The 17,602-nt window shown below is 31.1% G+C and overlaps 1 protein-coding gene across 1 annotated transcript; it reads left to right on the top strand.

The window, feature by feature from the left end:
• The first annotated feature begins 3,806 nt into the window (after nucleotides 1-3,806).
• On the top strand, nucleotides 3,807-5,028 carry LOC126736567 (histone H2A.V). The gene is made up of 4 exons (XM_050440967.1): nucleotides 3,807-3,964; nucleotides 4,078-4,155; nucleotides 4,276-4,389; nucleotides 4,471-5,028. Exons 1-4 carry the CDS (start codon nucleotides 3,962-3,964, stop codon nucleotides 4,666-4,668), a joined length of 393 nt encoding a protein of 130 aa, XP_050296924.1. The 5' UTR covers nucleotides 3,807-3,961; the 3' UTR covers nucleotides 4,669-5,028.
• Nucleotides 5,029-17,602: the final 12,574 nt, after the last annotated feature.

The raw sequence follows: 17,602 nt of genomic DNA on the forward strand, positions 1-17,602 counted from the left end.
TTAAAATCTTGCTTAGAGGAAATTATTGATGAGGAGCAAGATGGTAACAATATAAATCAAGCAACTGGTTTAAAAAGACATTTGGAAGATGAGCTTTTTTTATTTTGGATAAATTTTTTCCATAAAATAATGCCCCATGTTGATATATTGTTTAAACAATTGCAAATGCGAGATATTGATGTCATATCTGTCAAAAATTATATACTGTCTTTTAACAAAAATATCCAAATAATTAGAAATACTATATTAGAAACAGAAGAACCAAGCACCCAAGAAAAACTACTACAGCTAGAAAGGATCCAAAGCGACCAACTGCACTGGAAATTTGTGATATTATTATATCTGAAATAAATCACAGGTTTGGTTTCAATGATCATCTCATGATTTCACAGTTATTCTACACAGAGAAATTTGAAGCATACACTATCAAGTTTCCGCAAAATATTTTAAATATGGTGAAGGCTCATTATCCCACAGTAAATATTTCCAAACTAAAATCGGAACTTGAAGTCATATATTGTCGTGAGGATTTTCGCAATAATGCCGGTGCAGTAGCCATACTTCAGCTTTTTATTAACATGAATTTGTCTGAAACATTTTCTGAAGCAGTGAAATTATTAAATATTTTGTGCACACTCCCTATGACAACCGTGGAAAGTGAGAGATGTTTTTCTACTTTAAAAAGAGTAAAAACATTCCTGTTTATTACGATGGGACAATCTATACTTAGTGCCTTGTCTATGTTGAGCATCGAGAAAACGCTTGTCAAAAGCATTCCAAATTTCAATGAGAAGGTCATAGACTATTTTGCAGAACTAAAGGATAGGAGAATTGACTTAAAATATAAAAGTATTTAAGGTAAGTTTCATTTTAATAAATTTAAAATTTATTATATAAATATTCCTTTATATCAGTCGATAACCTGTTTATACCCTTTTTCCTATATTTTTATTTAAAATATTTACTCTAATAAAAAGGCAAAGTTAATTTTCGGAAAACGATTTAAGCATTTAAAGTTATTTTCACCCGCTTAATAGGATAAAAATCTCAGTAAATATTATTGAGTTTTATCCAAGTCACTGTTCGCAAACATGACCTTTTGTCATGACACATGACTATACCTTTACATAGGAAAGAAATTTTTAAAAAGTCATTTTCTTACAATATTGTGTCCAAAATTAATAAATACAAAATTTGGGATTTTTCTAAATCTATATCGGCATTTAAAAAATCAATAAGAATGGTTCTTTCATCTAAACAAAATAATATTTAGTGCATTGAAAATAATTTATGTTATTTCTTGTTAATACTGACATCTCTGGTAAATCTGTAGGCCTGGTTCTGCTCTCTTTTGTGTCAGGATTCCGTGTTTGTATCTGACGCGCGTTTGGAAATATAAATTTTTATATGTATATTTTTTTCTACTATAAGAGTCTACAATAGAAATATAGTCAATATACATGTACCCCTCGTTCCTCCTTTCCTGCCTCCTATTAGTAAATATTAAGTGAGCTAGAATAATTCAGCCTTTTTTTCTTTTCGGTTAGTTATGGATGTAGGGTATGCACGCTATTCGTACAGTTTATAATGCGTTTCACATTTTTTTTTTTAAATTATAAGTGTAATATCCAAGGTCCTAGCAGCTCCTTCTTCTGAGGGTAGCTGAAACATGACCTTTATTTCCTCTTTACAGTTACATGCTAAATTAATACACACTGATGTTTTTTTTTCTTTGTATTTTATATTTATATTGTATTTATATTGTAAACTTATCTATATCTATTAGCGAGCATATGTAATATCTTATGAGGATATATAAACTGTCTATTGTTATTGTTATTATTATTATTATTATTATTATTATTATTATTATTATTATTATTATTATTATTATTATTATTATTATTATTATTATTATTATTATTATTATATCCCGCATATATTTAAATCAAAGGTACGCAGTTTAAGTACCCTGAAATCTAAAAAACAAGACAAATCCCAAAAAATTTTATATTTTGCTTAAGTTTGGTTTTTTTTTTCAAGACAAGGCATATCTCCACAGGATTTAAACGAGTTTAATGTGTTCCACATAACCGACTTTATTAGTCAGGTGATGTATATGGCTTGTTTATTTTCATCAGAAACCAGAGATAAGTCAGATAAGTGACCATGTTTGTGTGTGTGTGCTATTTAATTGGTATTATGCTAGTCAATAGTAAAAAATGGAAAGTTCAGTGGGTACTATCAAGTTAGGCAGTAGGAAGAAAAAGCAGATAGTTTTAAGTCGAAACTAAGAAAAAATAGAAAGGTAGATTTTCTATACTTGGTCAGAAAATCAACCTAGCCGTGGTTCTACTGGAAACTGGGTCAGCTTTAGTACCTCACCTAAGATCTTTGATTTACAAAATAATACACAAGGACGGATAATACATAGAGGATAATGTAAGGATAATACATTTTCCAGGTGGAGGTCACTCCTATTTAAAAAAAAAATCGTGTTTTTGGTCGGGCTGAGAAAGTCCTTAAAAAGCATGTAGTAATTCATAATTGTGAGAAAAATAATAGTTTTTATTCCCAAGCTCGGGTAGTTTGAGAACTAAGTAAAAATTGGAATCTTTATAATATCAATGAGCTTTCGGTAACTTATAATAACAGGAATTAAAAAGGATTTTTATGAAAAAATTACGTCTTATAACGAAAGTGTAATAAGATATAAGGGTCGTCAGTTCTTTCGCTTTGAGACCATAGAATAAAACTATTTACCTCTTCTAAGAAGAGGACGCGAAGAAAAATGATTAGAAAGTTTTATTTTTTTTTCAAAATACTTTGGAAAAAACAAAAAAAAATTTTGCAGAAGAGGAAAATGACGATGATAATCAAACATGTGGCTACCTAGAAGATGACGATGAAATACATGTCTAAATCTTTTTCTTGTCTTTGAAGTTTGATAAGCTAATAATAATAGTGTCGGGGATCGGGATACCCCGCATTTGATATATTTATTGCTTACTTATATGGTACTCTTGCTGACTAAATATGTTGTTAAGTTAGGTTTATGAATATTATTATTAATATTATATGTATTTTTATTTTTATTAATTTTTGGGGAAATTTTTTGTTAATGTATGTAGCTATTTATGCTAAATAAAGATTATTATTATAAAAAACTATTTCGTTTCAATAACTTAACCCTCATGTGTTCCAATAAAACCGGACATATCCATTGTGTTTACGCAAAAAGAGAGATATCTAATTTTCTTCTTAAAATAACTTAAAATAGAAATACAATTTTTTCTAAATATTAGGCTAAAATGCTTTCAATATTCTTACATCTTAATCTAAGTAAGTCCACTTTCTTTAAATGAATCTATCTTTGAATAAACCTTTTTCTTACGTTTGCAAAAAATGGACATATCTGCTTTTGCATGAACACTTCTCATTTATATTGGCGCAAAGCTGACCTGGTGTTCGAACACGTTCGTTCTGTTTGAGCGAAGTTTAGACGTACCTTAAAAGTGACAAAGTAGTAAGGGGCGTCTTACGATTTGTTAAAACTAATAAACGTAACAAAATATTAACTTAATAAAGCTCAATAAAATCTTAAAATGAGTACAAGTTAAACCAAACTATCTTATATAATTATCAATAAGAATATTCTTATTTTATTGCCTTAACTCCTTGCACTCAAATTTGTTTTGCATATTTTTATGTTCCCCGCCATAAAGCCACGCCAAGCCAACGATTATTCCAACCAATCAACAGGCAAGTTCCGCGGCCTCCTTAATTCCGACCCGTCCATTGGCCGAATCGGTCACGTGAGCGTTGTGCTCAAGCGCACGCCGCCATTTTCGCGGTTTGGCGGGCTTCCCTTCACAACCGTCATTCCGTTCGTTCTCGCTCTGTCGATCATCGAATTTGTGGTGGCGTTACTTCGTTTTGGTTCACAAAATTACTGAAAAAAATGGTAAATATTACATCACAATCGTTAAAAATTAGCAATTTTTATTACTTGTGATGTTAGTTATAGGTACAGCAACATTTTGTGTGATTTCTAATTGTTTTTGTGGGGTTTTTTAGGCTGGCGGTAAAGCAGGTAAAGACAGTGGCAAAGCTAAAGCCAAAGCGGTTTCTCGTTCGGCCCGCGCTGGATTGCAGGTAAACCCATTTGATCTATTTACATAGCTTCTCTCTTTTCTTAATTTAAAAGAAAATTTAGTAGCATTTTTTGAATGCCCTCCTTAAAACTTAAAGGTTATGTTGTCCATTTCTTTCTAGTTCCCAGTTGGAAGAATCCATAGACACCTTAAAAATAGGACTACTAGCCACGGAAGGGTCGGTGCCACCGCAGCCGTTTACTCTGCCGCTATTTTGGAATACTTGACTGCTGAAGTGAGTGCCTTATTTACTTAACCGAGCTTGAAACATGTTATAGTTATCTGTACTGGTAACAATGTTTGTCTTCTTTTTCAGGTCTTGGAACTGGCAGGCAATGCCAGTAAGGATTTAAAAGTGAAGAGAATCACTCCTCGTCACTTACAATTGGCCATCAGAGGAGATGAGGAATTGGACAGTCTCATCAAAGCGACCATTGCTGGAGGTGGTGTGATTCCGCACATCCACAAGTCGCTGATTGGAAAGAAAGGCGCTGGACATTCACAGCCCGCATAAGGCTCCCCACATTAGACTAGCAATATAGTTGTAATGCTTTACGTTAAGGTACATTAAAATATGTATGAATGAATTTTCTTTAAGGTTGTTGCTCACTCGACTTGAAGTGACTTGTATTAAAAATAAAATGTTTACTAAACAGATTCTATTTTTTTCTCAGATTAAATAATATTTTAAGGTTTTTAATTAGTGTGGTACATGTTGGACTGGTTTGTAAATGATATCTCTAATTGTGCCTTGTACAATTTGGGAACTGGTATTTTTTTCAACAAATTAGATTTAGTGTTTCTTTTATGATTGTAAAAAATCTGTGTTCATTATTCTTAAAATTAATGAAAATAAAGCCATTTTTTAAAAATGCTTGATATTGTCTTTGTTTATGAATTTTTGTTGTTTCCCTTTATGAACATCTTTATAGGAGTCTTCAGTTTCTGGTTAATAATAATAGCTCCTAAAATGTATTAATTCTTTTAATATACTTTTTGGGAAAACATTTTAATTTCAAAATTTATTGTCCAGTTACGTGGATTTAAATTAAAGTGCTACAGGTTCTTTAAATTACAGTGCATGTACATTAAGATTGATTTTTGTGTAACTGTTTTTTAAAACATTCAATAACTGGGATGCCTGAATTAAATGAAAATAGGATTTATTTCTACAGATTACTAGCTTATAACGAATCTGAGGAACAGGGCCGAGCCTAGGGTATTTGCCGCCCGGGTGCAAGAGCTAATTTTGCCGCCCCTTCTGCAGTGATTTTTATAAAAAGTGTTTTAAAAAATGCTCTTACCAAAGTACGTTTAAAAAAAAGGGTGTAATAAAAAAATCATATTGAATTAAATTCCAAACACACATATATTAATCAATATTATCTATACAAAAATATACATAAAAGCATATATTATTTACTTATATAAGTATTTCTATATTAATATGTAATTACATCGATATAAACACTTTAAGAAAATATATTTTACTTACATACTAATTTAAAGAAATAAGTAAATAAATAAAAAAGTAATTAGAACCCTAGTTTAAATGCTAACATTTACTTTTCTTGCCTTTTTATATGCAAATTCCCTAATTAGGTCGGTAACATCTAAATTAGAAACAATGTCTTCCTTAATACTTATTATTAATAAATTTGATAGTCTTGATTGGTTCATTGTGCATCCTAAGTATTTTTTTATTAATTTTAGTTTGGAAAATGAGCGTTCCCCATGAGCTACAGTGACTGGCATTATTAAAAATATTCTTAAAGCTACGAATAAATGTGTAAATATGCCTTTCAAATCGTTAGCAACCAGATATATTAATATTTCTTTGGCCGAGAAAATATTTCTATCATTAATGTAAATCGATAATATATCGATTTCATTATAGAGGTCCAATCCATTTACGTTCATATTTTTTGTTTCAGTTAATTTAGCTTCTAAATTCTTACAATAGGTCATTATTTCGGGTTTGGAAAATGGTTTAAAAAACCAAATAATTCAATATGTTTTTGTAAATCGTGAAATCTCTCATCCAATTTTGAGGTTGAAATATCGAGAATATTGAAAAAAAAATTTACTTTAAAATTTATTTCTGGAGATTGGATTGGCTCATCCTGGTGTTCAATCAAAAAACGTTTTTTTTCCTTGGTTTTATTGAGTGAATGGCTGGAAAGGAAATTGCGGCATCTACTTCTTCCGCAATTTTCTTAGATTCATCATTTATCATGTCTAAAAACCCGTTTTCCGATCTCATTTGTGTCAAAAATAATTTGATTTCTTTTGGCATCTGTACAGCTTCTGGTAAAATAACATTAGACTTTTGCAGTGTTTTGCTTACTATATTAATTTTTGCTTGTTGTACCAAATATCATTACAAGATTATCTGGAAGATTCAATAATTTTCAACATTATTTTTATAGTCTAGGTTTTCCATATTTTTATGAGCTAACTAAAATATTGAGCATTTGTACATATTCTTATATTACACCAGCACCACGGAAAATAAAAGAGAGCATTAAACTCATAAAGAAGGTTAAAATATTATAGTGCAAACAATTCAATGACCTATATTTTTTGAAGTGTTTCTATACTCTGGAATATACTTTTTCGTAGTCTAAAGTTACGCAATATTGTGTGCTTTACTGTTATATAGCAAAAACTAGTAATTATTTAGGTGAATATTTGATTAATTAATTAGAAACTCAATATTGATTCCCCTATATAATCAATAACCTTATTATTTGGGAATCGAGGTAAAACACCTTTAATAGGATTACCATATGGATAATTAAAAGAATTCGCTATTATATACCTGCTTATTATAAATATTCAACAATGCGATCCTTGATGAGTTTTATACACTTTTTTTATTTATTTCTATAAAAAAATCTTTATTGATTCTAGCCTTATTTAAAATCAGAGCAAAACTTTGTTTCAATTATCTCGGGACATATTCCCATTTTTTTTTAATAATTTGCCTCAATTTAACTGACTTGTAATAAGTTGCAATAGTTGTTTTAACCGTATGTATCATCATCATTTGCTCTTTCCCATAGATCCCAATAATGGTAATCCTCGAATATAGGACACCCTGTATAGTTTCTGTTACTTTTCAGTCTGGAAAAATCTAATTTAATTTTTCCTGATAGTGATAATAGGAAATGCTTAAAAAATAAAAATAAAATTGTGTATGAAATACGACAAAAAAAAAAATGAATACCAAAAACACGAAACAGGACGTTACTACTGTACCCATGGATGGATAAATAGTTAGATTACTCCACAAATATCAAATCAAATATATATGGGTAATTCTTCAAATTGATGTCAATATTCTGTAACCGCGTTATAAAAGTAAAAGAAAAAGAAAAGTAAGTATTAAACCAATATCGATATATCCTTTATAATAAATAGAAATGGAATATTAAAAAAAAAGCAAAATTTGTTTTTTTTAATTTAACAAAAAGAATTTTAAATAATTATAAAATCACCTCCATGGACTGTAACTAACCAATGCATCGACATAAAACTCATCAAATATTACCATTAAAAATTCGAAATTATTTATTATTTGTATTTTTCTGGACGGTAAAGGGGCTAATAATATATAAAAAACAAATATCGATAAATAAAAAAAATATCATTTTGTATATAACCCTAAAATTTTAAAAAAATACTAATAGATGTCGTGACAGACAAGCAGTGTACCGAACTTTGAGTCATTGTGTAAGAAATTCTTTTAGTTGTAGTGGGTGATGTGGATGTGTCAAGTATTTGTTTGAATTGTTTAAATTTCTTCAAAGTTTAATACCTAAGTAACTATTTTTATTAATAATCAACTCCATTGCGTTTATAATAAACCAATCATATATAAAAATATGCTTTTTTTGCTTTAGTTAGAAACAATGTCATGACCATTATCCGCATGCTACTAAATGTGAGATTATGTCATAACCAGTAACTTTATATTTTTGAATTTATTGGAAAATATCACATCCATGGACATCCACTCCGTGGATTTCAATGTCATTTACTTGTGTATATATTTATCGGAATTTAAAAATGTATTAGAAATGCGAATATTTATATAAATATTTTTTACTAGGACTATTACAATGACTAAAAAAAAGGAAATTGGTAATGAAAAAAGAAGAAAACAAAAAAAGAGAAACAGAGCAAAGGCGTAGGGATAAAATTAATTAAATTAATTAAGTTCAAAGTGCTCATTTTGGGGGGGGGCTCAAAACCTCAAGTTTCGATGCACACTATTTGCCTGGTATCGAAAAGTGTGTGAGGATATTAAAGCTGAAAGTTTTTGCAGCTTCTCAGAATGCCTTCGTCACGACCCCTCTGCTATAGTTGCTCATTTAGCACCACTGATAAAAACAATAAGAGAAATCATGCCATTTTTAAACAGGGTACATTTTTGGAGTGATGGGCCAAGTACTCAATATAAAAATAAAACCATGTTTCAGTTTACTGGAACCGAGTTGGCTAATCAACTTGGTGTCGAATATTAAAACGAAATATTTTGGAATTACTTCGAAAGCGGACATGGAAAAAGAGCAGTGGATGGGGTTCGTGGCTGTCTAAAAAAAACTGCCGACCGATTAGTAGCTAATGGATATGATATTTCAAATTTTGAGCAACTAATCTTTCATCTAAAAGATGCTTGTCCTGGAATCCAAATCCAAAGCATTACGGAAAAAGACATTATTAAATGCGATAAATTATTACCCGATAATTTAAAACCAGTTAAGGGTACGATGAGTGTACATCAGTTATACTGGAATGAAAGGGAGCCATATAATTTACAACTTCGTCGACTTAGTTGCCCAAGCTGCATTTTAGGCACATACTGCGCTCATTATGGATTAGGGCATTTTCTCATAAAAACGCAGTTTTCATCTTTACCTTCTAAAGCGGTTAGTTACAATGACATTTATTCAGATTTCGAAGACGTCGTTCAGAGTTCGAAGACGATCAGCCTTTATCTTCCTTTATGGAGATAAATCGGATAAAAGCTCCAAGCTTACCAAGTAAAAATTCCTTTGTCCTGGTTGAATGGCCAAAATGCTCTAAAATTTATTACGTTGGGCAAATCATTGGCACAGTAACTGACAAAATCTTTGATATAAAATTTATGAGAAGACTTCCTTCACTCAAAAATAAGTTCGTGTTTATTTGGCCAACACAAGAGGATACAGCCCCAGTATCTTTGGACGGTACACTCAAAACTTTGGCAAGCCCTCAAGCTTTACGAAGGAAAAGATTTGTTTTTAAGGAAGATACTTTTCCGAATTACATAACAGTGAAATAACAAGTATCTTTAATGTAAAAGGTAACTATAGATTTTAGGATTCCATAGATTATATTTTAATGACCCATTTTCAGGCTGCAATATTTCCTTCTAATTAAATACAAAGCATGAAACTGCAAATGTATTGTAAAATAAAGTAATATGAATTTTCTTGCTTTTAGGTTATTCCATATTACCTTTAACTGAAAGGATTATTTGATTTACCAAGATAGCCAAATTGAACTATATATATATATTAAATTGAACTATATATATATATATATATATATATATATATATATATATATATATCCATACACTGACAACATAGATTTTGGGATAGATAGTGCAAGCCAGTCATACAATACAAAATAAATTATCTGTTTAAATGCTTAGTTATCCATTTGGTATACTTCCTAGAATATAATTTAGAATATAAATTAGGTTTTTAGTTATGTGAACAACTCCATGGTAAGTGTTATCATCTCCATGGACAGTGTTTTTTAAATTTTTTTTATAAAGCTGGATTAGTTTTATTTAATTTATCGCCGCTTTATATTATATTTTTATTAGTTTTGTTATACACATGTAATTCCAAATTTTTATTTCTTTTTTTTAAGTTTAGGAAATTGTCCCTCTTGCTATTCTTTGAGGCTAACTGCCTGAATAATAATCAAGAATAGATGCAATAGCAGTAATTTCAACAGATTAAGAAACAAAATGACATTCACTAAAAGTATAGTGATTTTCTACGACTATTTTTCTGTGTTCTGTCGCATTTTCTGTAACTCATTTCGCTGTGTTCAATCTCGATGATTTTTCATCGATATTGCATTAACTTATAGTTCAATGGAATGTGTCTGAAAAAAAATTGTAGAAATATCAAAAATCAAAAACTACTACAGACTACAGTTGAAATTTCACTAAAATCATAGTTTTGTATGATACTGCGAAGTACAACAAAATTCGATATATTTTTCATAATTTTATTGCAATGCATAATCTTTAATACAATTCAGTTTTTTCGGTAAATGATTTATGGGTATCGTGACATAAAGGTTGACTTCTTGAGTGTGCTTCTAAATCAAGCTTAAGGCCTACTTGAGACGAATGGCTACAATATAATTCAATAATTATCTAGATAAAAATGTCGTCACTCGATGATCATTGAAAAATAAAATGTATAGTCAACAAAAGCATTTAAGCATTTCCAAAGTAATATCTAGTCTTCTTTTATTTTTTTCAAGTATATCCAATGTTTTGTCACTAGTCACTGGAATATCACGATAAATATTGAGTAAGGCTAACCCATTGAGTCGTTCCTCTCCAGCCTTGTTACGCAAATACGTCTTCAATCTACGTAAAGTTGAAAATGACCGTTCACTTGAAGCTACTGTGACGGGCAGTGTGGCACTTATTTGAAGGAGCCGATAGATATGTTTGTAAAACTGCTCATCACACACGTCGAGAACGTCGAGAAATGTTTTCGGTCGCTCCCTAACAGGAAGTTTCACGCAAAATCTGAAAGAGAACATATATTTTTGTATTATTCAAAAGTTTCAAATGAAAGTTGCAGAAATTCGAAAACTACTCTGTATCTTTTCAACATTTTCAAATCCGATTTTGTTTCTTCAGTTGTCTCAGTAAATTCACTTGGCCATACTTTTTTGAAAACAGAGATGGTCTTGTCCTATTCAACCTCATCAATCTCTGCACATTCTGCTGGCATAATATTTCGTATCTTGGAGCAGATCTCGTTGCTTTAAAAATCTTGTTTCAAGCTCTTTAGAGTACTTGTCCAAAAATGGAAAGTAGATTGATCGTCTATAGTACTCTTCAGCATTTCCATCATAGTTGTCCCGATTTTTCTGACGTCCTGCTCGTCGAGGAACCGTCAGCACGGTCTCAATCGATTCAGCAATCTGTGTCGTTGATTCAAAAATTTCTCGGAATGTTTAGTCTGCCTTTGTACGCATGTCCTTTATTTCATCATGGACATCGTTTGCGTATTCAATGCATTTACTTAGATCACAATCTTCTTTTTGTAAATTGAGACTCAAACTTTTAGTTAATCCAAAGATAGGTTTGAGCACTGCCAATGAAATTATGAACTGTGGCGTTCGAATAGAAGCAAGTAGCTCATTTGGCTGCACACCATCAGATTTTACTTTTAGCTCGTCCATTTCTTCCAGAGTGGAATCAATGAATCTTATGCCATTGCTATCGTAGAATAGGCTAAGTGGTGCGAGGTGTTCAATCCAACGGGTTTCGCAAAATTTCAGAAGACGAGTTTGCTTGGCGCCAGTCTTAGATTTTGTATATTTTGACAAATATACAAAAATGTATTAGGCCCAATATTTTTTAATATTTATTAATATATATATATATATATATATATTAATATCTTAAATTTAAAATTTAATCTGGCAAACCCTCGTGCAAAGTTTCAAAAAATTTTAATAAGCGAACCTTGAATTATTCAATTAAATGTAATTGCAAAATTAGCAAATTTTCGGTTTAGGTAAAACCAGACACCAGCCACCAGCAAACAATTTATTATAAGGCTTTGTCAAATCCGACGTAGAGCCGAATACAAGAAATGTTTTTTTTTTTCGTTTTATTAATCTCACAAAATTCTGTATGAACAAAAGTTAGAACATAATTTTTTAATCTTTATAATAATTTTTTTTTTATCTCATTTTTAAGTCGATTGAATAATTCATACTTGTTTTCAAATATCGACTGTCACTGATATATTGACACTTTTCCTCACGTTAGTGACAATATTCATTTTACTGGTGCCCGTTTGGTTTTACTTGAACCGAAAATTTGGTAATTTAGCAATTACATTTAATTGAATAATTCAAGATTCGCTTATTAAAATTTTTTGAAACTTGGGTTTGCCAGATTGGTCTCTTCAATTACATTTTTTCTGTAAAATGTACAGGGAAGCCAATAATTGATCCTCTTAAATTAATTTACATGGGTTTATAAAAATACATATAAATGAATAATATAATTAAATGACAAATATGTATGTTCAAAGATGTATAATAAATGACAAATTATTTTAATTGAATCTAGCAAAATCGGTTGTGATAATATTTTCACTGAGCATAAACGAAATAATGTTCTTGAAATCCTTAACATACAACTTAATACCAATTTAATATCAGTAAAAGACTCAAAAAAGTATCAAGATAGAATAATGAATAATAGAAAGAATAATAGAAAATAATAGAACAATAAATCTACCTAATAATGCTAAGCGAAAATTTAATGCTTCACCTATGAATTTCTGTGATAATATCTGTGGATGCTGTTTGCACTTTTCAGATATTCAAAGAAGACAATAGTCGCAGAATTCGTGTTAGAATTTATAAAGTAAATTGACTAAATTGGCAAAACAAGAATTTTACACTTGTGTAAAATTTTTGTTTTGCATATCACGTTTTTATTTCAAACTATTAAATTACAAGACTTTATGTTACTTAGCTAGCCTAGTTTATAGAACGAATATACACAATAATAATCTACGTAGAAAACATATTTTAGCCATTTATTTTTATACTAAAGAAATATTGAAAAGGTTCTTCTCATACTAATAATGTGTCGATAACTAGTAAATATCAAATTTAGGATGACAAAATTGCCCTGTTCAACCTATAATATTTAAGAAGCCAATTAAATGTCCCACTATTTCGCAGTCAGTGATTTGGTGTCGTGCTTTGATGAAATGCTTATTGCGTCTAAATCTGCATATATTCTATTTAATTATGTACATTTAATGACTTAGGTAATTCCAATAGTCCTTCGCTCTCAAAACGTGTTAGTCGAGAACTAATTTATTATTAAGTTACCTTTCCAGCACCAGTTTTACTTGTAAAGTCCCATAATCATTTTTGGAAAATGTCATTGTTCTAATGAGTTACATTTTGTTTAATTTGTAACTTGGACCAATATTGGAAAGTGTCAATTTTTCTTTTGTTTTTTTAATAATTACTGTTTTTTAATCACTTAAATTAATTTGATCCCATATTATATTATTCTGTAGATACATTTTTCTATTTTTATCTCTATTGTCCTAAAGCTGTTCAAAATGGTTGGTCAAGAATTAACAAAATTGTACTTTTGGTTTTGATATTTATTTATAACTGATCAAGAACATATACGCATTGACCCTATAAACTAGAGAGATCTCTATCATCTAATAAAAGGTTTAGATGAGTAATTGCTTAATAAATTAGAAACTCAGTATTGATGTTCCTATTAACACCGTCATTTATGAATTAACTACTATTTTTAATAGGATTAGGTTTTTAATAGGAAAGTTATTAGGTACAATGACCCATTTAAAAATATCCAAAGATATGTAAAATATATTTGGGGATAAAAATGTTTAAGGGTATACTAAAACGTATATTTAAGAGTACTATAGTGTAATATATTGGGGGATATGACGGCAAATTTTGTACTTGACTGCAATATCAATATAATCACAGAATGTTCACATAAATCTTAACAAATATTTCTTCAGTCAGTGCTTAAACATCCATAAAATTTTAGGGATATAGTCAGTAATCTGTGTGTGAACAATTTGAATATTTCGAGAAACATTATAGGTACATTCTCGTACAAGATTCAATATTCTTAAATCAAAATGTGAAAAAAATCTTTACTGTTAGTAAATCAGGATATTTTTGGAAAAGATCTGGTTCACGAATTTAAAATATGTGTTATTTTACCGGGAACAATATTTCGATGACATAAAAGTAAATTTAAGTTGATTTTTCTCTCAAAATATGGATAATTTTTATGTAAATTTAATTTTTTTGTTTTTTTTTTGGAAAAAAATCCACTTGAAAATTCGGTACTTTGCCATCGGAATATTGTTTCCCGCTTTTGCCCATAATTTAAGGTGCGATTTTTAGAAAAGTTGGCAAACTAGATCTCTACTTTTTTTTGTTTAATTTTTAACCCATTTTGATTTTTATGGGATAGAATCCTTTTAAATGGTATGTTCCCCATATTAGTTCCATTACCCTCCCTATAGATCCGCGCTTGTCACAGTGACAGGATTGGAACTCAGACCCGGTATTCCGTTTTTCCCCACAACACGAGATCTGAGCACAAGGACGTACCCAGGATTTCAGCTAGGGGGAGGCAGCTCATACCTGTTTCGAGAAGATGGTCGGTCGGGTATATTAAAATCATGAAAATTGACTTGGCATGGGATAGTGCTTAAAATAATCAATGCCTTTCTGACAGCAGGATAAAAAATGTTGGCTTCGTTGAACAGATCAACTACTTCTATGTCCCTTAATTGATCATTGCCAAAGGTTCAATTCTCCGGTGATATCCAGGTTATAAAATTCTTGGAATGATTCTGCTTTTTTGTGTAAGTCTGTAATGATGATTTTGGTCTTGGTCATATACAAGGGATGTAGCTTACTTAAAGCAAACGCCGGAGTATTTTCTTGGGAGAATTGAATATTCAATGATAAAATGAATGAACCAATGTATGGTATTTTTAGGGAAAGTCGTCAATATTCGTTATATTTGTCTGATGGCGGATTACTTCTATGTGTTTGCTTGTGAGCAAGACGTGGAACCGACATTTCTATGTTCAAATCCATTGCAGCTCGCGCTTTTTGAAGCATTTCACTACTTATTATATCAGGAAACTCGTGGTCATTTTTGAGAATGTCCTTGATATTTTTGATGTGTTTCCCCACCGAGATCATGTCGATCGAATTAGCTTGCAGTGCGCTAACTACTGGTTCTAAGACTGCTGAATATTTGTCTATTGTTTGTAGAGCAATAATAAATACTGGTTTTGTAACGGCTGAATGTAACTAATATGCAGATTTTCTGGTAGCATAATTTTCCTGTACGGATAACGTTTCTAGAGATTTCACAACCTCTGGGAAATTTTAAGAAAACTCTTAAATAGATTTAAAATTTTCGGACCATCTCGTCTTACACAATCATGATATATTTAATATTTGGCTATTGTTTGTAGAGCAATAATAAACACTGGTTTTGTAACGGCTGAATGTAACTAATATGCAGATTTTTTGGGAGAATATTTTCTCTCTACGGATAACGTTTCTAGAGATTTCACAAGCTCTAGGAAATTTTGAGAAAACTCTCTAATAGATTTATATTTTTCGGATCATCTCGGCTCACACAATCATGATAGGTTTGGAGCGTAGTTTCAAACTATTATTTCTCTGAATTTCGATTTCGAAAGTCGATTCTCTGAAAAACGTTCTAACATCCTTTACAGTGGCGACAGTATTTCTAATTTCTGGCACTACGGTCGCATCATTTACAACAAGGTTAAGTTTGTGACTTGAACAATGAAAATATAAAGCACAAAGATATTCCCTGCCATTGTCGAACAGCCATCGAATCCAAACCATACGCATACATCTTCGGTTGGGAGGTTAGAACTAATCAAGAAATTGTCAATTGCTTCGGCAGTTGCTGAAGCATTTTGTGCTTTTAGTTCAACGAACCCTACAAATTCTTCTCTGATTTTCCTTTGGCTTTCGTCTTAGAATCGCACGCCTATTGACAGCTGTTCTTTCCCAGCTACGTCTGCTGTTTCATCAACTAAGACTGTGTAAGCCAAGGTCTTCTGAGCCTCACTACCTCACTTATATTCTCCTTAATAACTTACATAAATTTATCAATTCGTTTTGTATTTTTGGCGATGTGTAAACTGCATTGCGACAGCAGTTTTCCAGGTGACTCTTTAGTTTGTCGTCCCCTGAAATGATTCTCAACTTCAATAAATCTCATAAAATACCCTCATCTGTTTGTTGTCCCCTAAGAGGCATATCATGTGTAGCTAAAAATACAATACAAGAAATAATTGATGACAATATTTGTGTGTTTTCAACGACTGCTTTTTGGTGTCCACTTTGCAATGGAGTGGACACCAAAAACTTGCTTTGGACGTCTACAGGAACATTTTCAAGAACATTTTTTGCGGCATTTATCGCTGTTAGGTTAGGGTTGGTCATTGCATACTTTCGGCAGTCTTCATTCATTTTTGAACAAATGGCCTGACCATATATGATCCCAAAATTCCTCTCACAGTGCTGATGGGTAGAGGGAACAAAACACAATCCTTACAAAGAGTTTTTGTAAGGATCCTCGTAACTTCCACGATCCAAGGATCCACGACCACATAAGGTGTTCACCTTTTAGTCGCTTAGAATATACTAGCCATGGTGCATATTGATCCAACCAAGCATGATTAAAATTTCTTTTCAAATGGCTTGCATCACTTTCAAAATCGTAATTTCTGGGCGGGATCCAAGGATTTTGTAACAACTCCCTCTTCTTTTCCGTCGATAGCTGGGTAGGCAACCCAACATAACGACTCAGATCATTTTCATGATAGCCATCGTCCACTATAATTTTAGGATCGACGTTGATGTCGTTGATAAGTTTGTTGGGACGTCGATGGAGAAGAATAGTCGGCAACAGATATATTTACAGCTTCTACTGGAGAATGTGACGCTTGTCCAATGTTGGCATGGAATGACCTTGGCATTACATGAGTTTTATCGTGGTTGTCATTTTCATCGCTTCCGCTTCCATTGCTACTTTGCCGACCTTTTTTTCTTTTTTCGCGTGTTGTTCCTAAAAAATGGATACACAAAATTACTGTTACGGTGTTTAGGCATATGACGAAAATACGGAAAATAAAATCAAGATACCTAAAATAACATCACATTCAAATTTCATTTACTTCGGACTTCATATCAGTAAAAGTAAAATTGTGATATTCAAAATATTCCTTTCCAAACTTTGTGGTTTGAACATTTCGTTTTTTTTGTTAAAAAATGGTTCATCCAAAAATGTTTTGCTTTAATGAGGTAAGCTTCTTAAATATACCAAACACCTTAAAATAGTTTAGTCGTAAATTACTAAGCACCCTTGTTTAAATAATTAATTAATATTTACAGTAATTCTAAAATTGTAAACAAGTGTTACATGCAAACTCACCCTAGCTATTGTTGACAGCTTCAATAATAAATGACAGAAAATATTGACATTGACATGCGCGGTTCGACTTTTGTATTGTTTAGTTTTGGTTTGGAGTTGTTTGGCTTTTTTAAAAATT

This window comes from Anthonomus grandis, chromosome 5, assembly GCF_022605725.1.
Source record: "Anthonomus grandis grandis chromosome 5, icAntGran1.3, whole genome shotgun sequence".
Taxonomy (NCBI): domain Eukaryota; kingdom Metazoa; phylum Arthropoda; class Insecta; order Coleoptera; family Curculionidae; genus Anthonomus; species Anthonomus grandis.

Excerpts from the sequence above, each read along its gene's own strand:
- LOC126736567 (XM_050440967.1), top strand. Across the intron at positions 4,156-4,275 it reads CGGCCCGCGCTGGATTGCAG|TTCCCAGTTGGAAGAATCCA; the intron begins GTAAACCCATTT and ends ATTTCTTTCTAG. Across the intron at positions 4,390-4,470 it reads TGGAATACTTGACTGCTGAA|GTCTTGGAACTGGCAGGCAA; the intron begins GTGAGTGCCTTA and ends CTTCTTTTTCAG.